The sequence below is a fragment of the Myodes glareolus genome, chromosome 11, assembly GCF_982192425.1.
Source record: "Myodes glareolus chromosome 11, mMyoGla1.1, whole genome shotgun sequence".
Taxonomy (NCBI): Eukaryota; Metazoa; Chordata; class Mammalia; order Rodentia; family Cricetidae; genus Myodes; species Myodes glareolus.
In genome coordinates, this window is record NC_142036.1 from 26,090,907 (window position 1) to 26,098,842 (window position 7,936).

At 51.6% G+C, this 7,936-nt stretch overlaps 1 protein-coding gene across 3 annotated transcripts in view; it reads left to right on the forward strand.

The window, feature by feature from the left end:
- Ccdc88c (coiled-coil and HOOK domain protein 88C) overlaps positions 1–7,605 on the forward strand; it is a 128,323-nt gene extending 120,718 nt beyond the window's left edge. For 2 of the 3 annotated variants that reach the window (XM_087911573.1, XM_087911574.1), the window contains 3 exons: positions 737–1,005; positions 1,380–1,430; positions 5,414–7,605. In XM_087911573.1, coding sequence (XP_087767699.1) covers positions 737–1,005; positions 1,380–1,430; positions 5,414–6,406 — 1,313 coding nt within the window. In that variant the 3' untranslated portion in view covers positions 6,407–7,605. The remainder of the gene's footprint in view (positions 1–736; positions 1,006–1,379; positions 1,431–5,413) is intronic. The other variant, XM_048449450.3, reaches the window with a different exon arrangement.
- Positions 7,606–7,936: the final 331 nt, after the last annotated feature.

Below are 7,936 nucleotides of genomic sequence, written 5' to 3' on the forward strand. Positions count from 1 at the left end.
TGTTGCTGAGCAAGGAGGATGTGCAGACTGGTGAAGCTGAGAGGCGCCCCACCCGTCCGTCAGTCCGTCTGCACCGGGCTTCCTGCTCCAGTGTAAACCTTATACCTCAGCACTCACACTTGCCAGCAACTGGAGTGTCTGTCTCTTGTGACACAAAGGTAGTTGTTGTTAGTCCTGGGAGGGGTTTTGTTTTGTTTTGTTTTAAGAATAGAAAAATAGGCCACGACAGGCTCCAAAGCTACAGAGAAACCTGTCTCAACCTCCCCTCCCCACAAACAAAGAATAGAAAAACAACTAGGGAATAGCTCAGTTGATAGAGTGTTAGCTTAGCATGCATGAAACCCTGAGTTTAGTCCCCAGTACTGCATAAACCTGGTGCATGCCTATAATCCCAGCACTTGGGAGGTAAAGGAGGATCAGAGTTCCAAGGTCACCTGCCAGCCTGTGCAACATGAGACAGAGTTTTTAAAAAACTTAACTAAATAAATAATAAAACATGGAGAATACTGCCTAGGAGATGGGAACATTTTAAATACACTTTTAAATTTTACTGGAAGTTTCTTTTCCTTTCCACCAGTTCATTAAGAGTTGAGGTGTGGTGTTAGTGACTGAAGAAGGAATCACGGCTGGGCACAGCAGGGCTTGGGCAGCTTTTCCCAGTTGGGATGGTTTCAGGTGAGCCCCAGGGAGTAGGGGAGAGAGTGAGATCAACCTGTGCCCTGTGTTGCCCTCCTAGGTTCCTCTGACCGTCTGCACAGCCGCTGTGAGAGCTTCAGCAGCTCAGACCTGATCCCCAGCAGGGACCCCAGCACCCCAGGACGTGCTGTTCTCAGTCGCCACGAGTACCCCCCACTCCGGAACGGGCCTGTCCCCCAGGAGAGTGTCCAGAAGAGAGGTGCAGCTCCAGCCCACACCGGGGGTCGGCCCCGCTCGGCCTCACCCAGCAGTGAGATGGTCACCTTGGAGGAATTTCTAGAGGAGAGTAACCGCGGCTCTCCCACCCAGGTGAGTCCAGCAGAGCCAGTGGTGTAAGGAGGGGGACAGCAGGGACTGCTTTCCCCTTGGACACCAAGCAGGTCAAACCTGTGACCAGCACTCACTGGCAGGGTTTGTGGCAGAGCTGAGTGCCTCTTAGCCTGTGTCATCTCCAGCAGCCATTGGTGGCTTGGACAGGCTTTCCGAGGATCACAGAGTAAACATCTCAGGTCCTTAGACCCTTGGGTAGTTTCATTAGAGCTGTCTCGCTCTGCTCTGTAGAGAATGCAGACTTTGACTGTATATGGCTTACACACTGAGCTTACACACAGTGACATTTGAATTCTTCTTTTTTGTGTTTTGTTTTTGTTTGTTTTGTTTGTTTGGTTCGTTTTTCGAGACAGGGTTTCTCTGGATCTTTGGACCCTATTCTGGAGCTAGCTCTTGTAGATCAGGTTGGTCTCAAACTCATAGAGGTCTGCCTGCCTCTGACTCCCAAGTGCTGGGATTAAAGGTGTACACCACCACCTCCTGACTGTGACATTTTCATTCTATATGGTTTTCACATGCCATGATGTAACAGGGTGCGTGCCGTGTGTGTGTGTGTGTGTGTGTGTGTGTGTGTGTGTGTGTGTCTTTTACTGAATTGAACCCAGGGCTTTGTGCCATTCGTAATACTGTTTTTTGTTGTTGTTGTTTTTTTGTTTGCTTTTGTTTGCTCAAATGTTTAGAAGCATGAAAGCTTGCTTGGAGCCGGGCATGGTAGTTATCGCCTTGTAATTTTAGCACTGAAAGGACAGAGACTTGTAGATCCCTGAGGCTCATCAGCCATCCTGCTGTGCTAATTGGTGAGCTTCAGGCCAGAAAAACTCTTGTCTCCAAAAAAATAAAAATAAAAAAATTAAGTTAGACAGCATTGGAAGAGGTTTTTCCTTTGACCTTCACATACATACATGTCTTCACATTGCATTCAGACAGACACACACACACACACCTGCGTTACCCACCCACCCATCAGAGACTTGTCTGCTCACGCATTGTGAGAATAGGCTGCAATAGGGGTTGGGAATGTAGTTAGTAGAGTATTTGGGTGGCTTCGGCATGAGCCTGGGTTCGATCTCCAGCATCTCTCTCTCTCTCTCTCTCTCTCTCTCTCTCTCTCTCTCTCTCCCTCCCTCCCTCTCTCCCTCTCTCCCTCTCTCTCCTACCCCATCTTTGAGAACCTAGCTAGATTGGGTTCGTGGCTTCAGCGTGCTCAGTAGCTTCTCACCCCCCTCCCCATGACCGCCTGTTGACAGACCGTCCTCTGTGCTCTTCAGGGCTTCAGTGTCTTAGGGCCACCCATAGGCTGCAGTATGCTGTGTGAAATTAGTAACGGGAGTCTCGGGTGTTTGAGTGAACTATACCATCTTGATCTTGAGAACTGTTGAGTTAATGCTTTGGTCTCCCCCCCACACACACTTCCCCTAAGTAAACAGATTTCATCTATGTAGCAATATCTACGGCCTATACTACGAGAGCCCAAAGGCATGGGGTATATAAAATACTTGCTCGTGAGTGTTCATTGAGTACCTGCTATCTGTTGGGCAGTGGGCATGGTGCCTGTTTTCACAGTGAAGCCAACTAACTCCTCTAGAAGTTTGCTCAGTGCCTGGCTTCATGGTCGACACAGGAGAGAAACATGCACTGTTTCCGCCTGTCGAGTGCTGGCTTCATGCGAGATGCTGGAGATCTCCAGCTGAGGAGGAGAGTACCCTGGCAAGTTGATGCTTCTGAGTTAATGGTTCCTGAACCCTTCTGTAGGTCCAGATTGCCTAATAGACTTGCCAGAGACAAGGCACACTGGGGTTTCTGACTGCATGGGTCCAAGGCGGTGCTCAGATCATTTCAGTGGGCACCGTATGACCTGCTGGCACAAGGCACAGTCCAGGAATCAGGGGCTGCAACTGAGCCTTCCTTCTTGTCTTGGTGTGGTGTCCACAACAGTCTGTGTCCTCTCCCCTTACAGGTTCTAAGAAAGGCTGAGGCTCAGACCTGTTGTCAGTGACAGAGCCGCAAGTCCTATAGGCTCGCCCACCTCTTCTCAGCTTATGCGAGGCCTTTTATAGCTGCTTCCAATGAAATCTGATGTGGGCAGCCATATAGCCTCTCGCACCTCCATTGAGTGCCTAGGACCGCTAGCTTGTTTGAACCCCAGTAGAACCTTCCCCCAGTAGGGTCCCCACTCAAGCCTTCGATGCCTAGGGGAAAGGGCGTAAGGTGGGTTCCTGGGGTAGCCAGGAAGGCTGATGTTGTGAAGGTGCGTGTTTGAGACTTGGAAATTTGCTTACACAAAGACAGACGCCACACATTTCCTCACGTAGTAGCGAAAAGAAACTGATAGAGAAGGAGCGAGTGCCAATGGTGGAAGAACTGGAAGAGCAGCATTTGGAGATTCCAAACACGAAGAACTTACACATGCTGTAGGACGCTTAGGCATGTGTAGAAGGCCAAGTACCGTATTTTAAATGGCAGTTATAAGTCACTTCAGCAGAAGACAAGAGGGGCCAGAGGTGGGGGTGGGGGGCTCAGCAGGTTTAAAAAAAAAAAAAAGCCTGAGTTCAGTTCCTGGAACCCACACACAGAGTTGAGTTGGATGTATGGTGGCATACATTGGTAATCCCAGTGTTTCTCCAGTGAGGTGGGAGGTTATCCACAAAAGCTTAGGGGCTGCTAGCCTGGGCAAGCAGGGCAGCAGCAGAAGTGAGAGGCCCTGCCCCAGCAGGTGGAGGGTGAGATCCGACTGCCTCGCCTGCACACAAGCAGAAGCAAATGACCAAATGAAAATAGAAGCGGCGTGCTGTGTGGAAAGAGGCCCAGGGTCACACAGCCGTGGCCTAAGCTCCAGCTTGCGGCCTGCGTGACCTCATTTCTTCAGTCTGTCATAAGTACTTTTCCACAGCTTGACCCAAACCCTGCCAGACTGCTTTAGGAATTGGGTGAATGTAGACAGATTTTTCTTTGGACTTCCAGCTCACAAAAAAAATGACAGAAACTTATTAATTATAAAAGCTTGGCCTTAGCTTAGGCCTGTTCCTAACTAGTTCTTACAACTTAGATCAACCCGTATTTTTAAATCTATATTGTTTTATGTGGCTTGGCTACCGTTACTCTGCACTGCCCATCCTGCTTCCTCTCCACCTGGCTGGAGACCCTGCCTTTCTTCCCAGAGCTTTCTGCTGAAGTCCCTGTGATACCTCCTGCCTAGCCATCGGCCGTTTTTCTTACTAAACCCGTCACAGTAACACAGCTTCACACAGTGTAAGGGGGTATTCCACAACAGGTGAGGTGGCTTTTGTTCTTTGTCGTTTTGATTTTGTTTTGTTTTCGTAGATGAAGCCTAGGGCGGGGCCTGGTGGCAGAGGCGATAAATGGCATCTGTGGACATTAGCGCTCACAGCTCTCCTAGATGCCCACAGCACACGTGGCACATCAGAGAGCACCCCTGCTCCATCCTTCAGCCTGGCACCCCTGCAGGGCACAGCAGGAACTGGCGGCCCCTGAGCTTCACATCCTGTCTGCGCTCCCATCTCTTCCTATTCCCATTGACGTTATCTGTTCACGCGTGTGTGTGTGGACACATGCACGGTGGCACGGTGGACATCAGAGGACAGCTGTGGGAGTTGGTTTTTCCCTTCCACCAATGGGTTCAGGAGAGCTGACTCAGGTTGTCAGCCTTGGTGGCAACATTTTTACTCCCTGAGCCGTCTTGCCAGCCTCCCTCCTGTCAGCCTTGGAAAGAACACCTCACCTTGACTGCTGCCTCTGTCAGCCTGTGAGACTACAGACTACAGACCCTACCAGTGTCACAGATCTTGCCTCCCATAGCTGTGTTGTTTCCAGGCTGGTGGCAAAGGATACGTTCTCCTGGAGAGAAGCAGAGCCCTAGGGAAGCAGTTTCCTGGAGCCCTGGGATGAGCCATCTCCACTCCGGGCCCTCCACCTCTCTGCCTTCCACCTCCTCCCTTCCTGTTCTTGAGAGGAAGATGCGGGTGGCAGGGCCAGTTGTGGTGTGTGTCTTGTTTCTCTCCTGTCCTCGTGAGTGCCCAAGCCTGTGGGATAGATGGAGAAAGAAGGGCTGATTCACCCCCCAAAGCTTCTCCCTCCTGCTCTGTACTGTAGGGAGGAAATGGACTGAAACAGTCGGCTCTGCCCAGGTCTCATTGTGGGCATTAAAACCGTGACTTTATGAGAAGTCACTTCCCTCTGTGTCTGCCTAGGCAGTGATCTGCCTGGGTCATGTCTGGGGTTCTTTACCCAGTGTCTCCTGCACTCCTGGCCCCACATCCGAGACTGCTTCCTGGGCATCCCTAGAAGCCCAGAAGAAAAAGAAATGTCAGTCTGGACTCCCAAGGACCCTCGGGCCTAATTTTCCACCTCTGTTCTCTCCCCTCCCCAGGACACTCCCAGCTGCCATGATGACCTTCTTAGTGACAACTTCCGGAAGGCCCATGATCCTTCAGCCACGGGAGGCCAGCTAAGACCAACTAGGAAAGACGGAGCCAAGATGCCCACCAACTTTGTGGCTCCCACCATCAAGATGTCAGTCAACACCTCTGAGGGGCAGCGGCTGAAGCCAGGGCATTATGTAAAGCCCAACTTGAGACAGTCTGAGGCGGAAGCCTTGGCTGGGGTTCCTTCGAGACAGGTCCAGCCTCCCCAGAGCCTGTCTCTGGGTAGACCCAGGCAAGCCACGATGCCCCCGACTTGCCACATGCCTGCTAGCCGAAGCGCATCTCTGAGCAGAACCTTCAGCCTGGCTTCGGCTGACCTCCTCCGGGCCAGTGGGCCAGAAGCCTGCAGGCCAGAGTCTCCTCAGAAGCCTGGGTGTCCTGAGGCTGCAGGAACCAGAGACACAGGCAGCCACAGCTTGCAGGGCTCCCACAGTCTGACCCGGGAACGGACTACACTGGCAGGAAAAGCCGACAGCTCCTCTCCAGGCCCGGGTACTCGTGTCCGGCCATTGGACACAAGGCGCTTCTCTCTGGCTCCCCCAAAGGAGGAGAGGCTGGCCCCCCTACAGCAGTCTGCCACTGCCCCAGCCCTTGCTGCTGCGTGTAGCAGTGGTAGCAATTCCCCGATCCAGCACTTTTCTCCCACTGTGGCTCCTGCTGCCAGGACAAAACCCAGAGTGTCACCACACTCGGGGGAGGTAGCCACCGTCGCTCCTGTGCGATCAGGGCTCAGCACCTCAGAAGGAGATGGGGGCGCGGGGCATTGCTACAGCGAGGGGCTCCTGACCAAAAGTCCTGGTAGGTCTCCTGAGTTGGCTCCTCATGTCAGCCGGGGCCCTGATGACTTCGGTCAAGGGAACAGTTCAAAGAGCACACCAGCGTCCCCAGAGCCAGGTGGGGACCCACAAACAGTGTGGTATGAGTATGGTTGTGTGTGACTCCTGTCGTTGGATCTGCGGCTTGCAAACCCCAGACTGTCTGTGCGCCTTCTGATGACAATGGCCTTTTCTCCTGTTTGCCCGGGGTACCAGGAAAGGGTATGGAAAGGGGAATGGGGTTCCCACACAGTCATCCTGTTGGTTGATGGAAACACTGTGCCAAGCCCTAAGAGGATTGCTCTCCAGGGTCTGTAACTTATCTTCTATGTCTCCAGCTTCCAGTAGCTGGTGTCTAATGGACAAATCTCTTTAGCAGGGGGACTGCTTAGAATTCAGTGGCAAAACCAGTTTACACAGGAAGAGACACTACTTGAGTAGGAATGCTCACTTGCAACCTGTCGACCTCCGTTAAAGCATGTGTGTGCACATGTGAATACATACATGGGCGCTAGGCTCACAGAGCCAAGTCCCAACTCTGGGTCTCCCATCTAAAAGCCATTGATCCTAGGGAAAGGCCTGGGCTGGGCAAACTGCAAAGATCTACAGGGTGTTGGGAAAAGCCCAGAGCAGGGCTGGCTGTTAAACCCAGGGTGGTGGCCATCGCATTCCTAGGCTCCAGGCTTGTCCCTCCAGCAGGACCAAGCTCCAGAATCAGCCCCAGGCCCTAGGCTCTGTTACTGGATTTTGAGGCTGCCCAGGGATCAGCCTTTTGGGACTTCCCAGGCTCATTTTCCTACAAACACTGGATCTGCTAGGCTAGGGTGTGAAGTGTCCTAGCGATGGACTGACTGGCAGGCATGGTTAGTACAGAGAGGGAAGGCCAAGCCACACTCCTTTGTGATGTGGCTCTTGCACCCAGCCTTCCTTAGCTCAGTTGGAATGTTGTTATTTCTGAATAACTTTGGGGGTAGAAACCAAATTTCTTTAATATATATGTGCACACATGAATATATATAGATATACTTTCGGGGGCCTATTTATGTTCCTTTTATGTTGGAAGTCATTCTTTCAGGGTCTGACCTGCTGTTTTTATATTTGGTCCAATTCCTAACATGTTGCGTTTCCTATTGTAATGGTGCTTTTCCCTGGAATGGGCTGAATGATTTATTTTCTGTTTTGGTGTAACGTGCTAAGGAGGAAACAGGGAGATCTCTGTATGTTAACAAGATCCATGGTAAGGGTGTTTGGGTTGTGTGTTAAATAACCTTTCTTTTTTGGAAGACAAGGGCAGGGCCATAATAAAACGGAATGGAACCTGAGTGAGTCCTGGCTTTCTTCAATGAACATCATGGCTACATGCAGTGGGCTACCACAAACTAGGGCTTCCACCTCCCACACCCCAGGCTCCTCCTCGGCTGTGGGGGTCCATAGTTGGCTGAGTCATTGGATAAGCAGAGCTACACAGCCAGCAAGACAAAGGTAAAGAACAGAGCTGTTCCGGAAGTGACAGCAGCCCCCATGGTCCATGTCACATGTAGTCAGCCTCGGGGGAGCTCCAGTTAGGCATAGGACTCTGCAGTCAGGACAGGAGCCCCTTACACAGCTCCCAAGTGCTAATCTTGGATTTGGATGTCGGAGCCTCGTATTTAA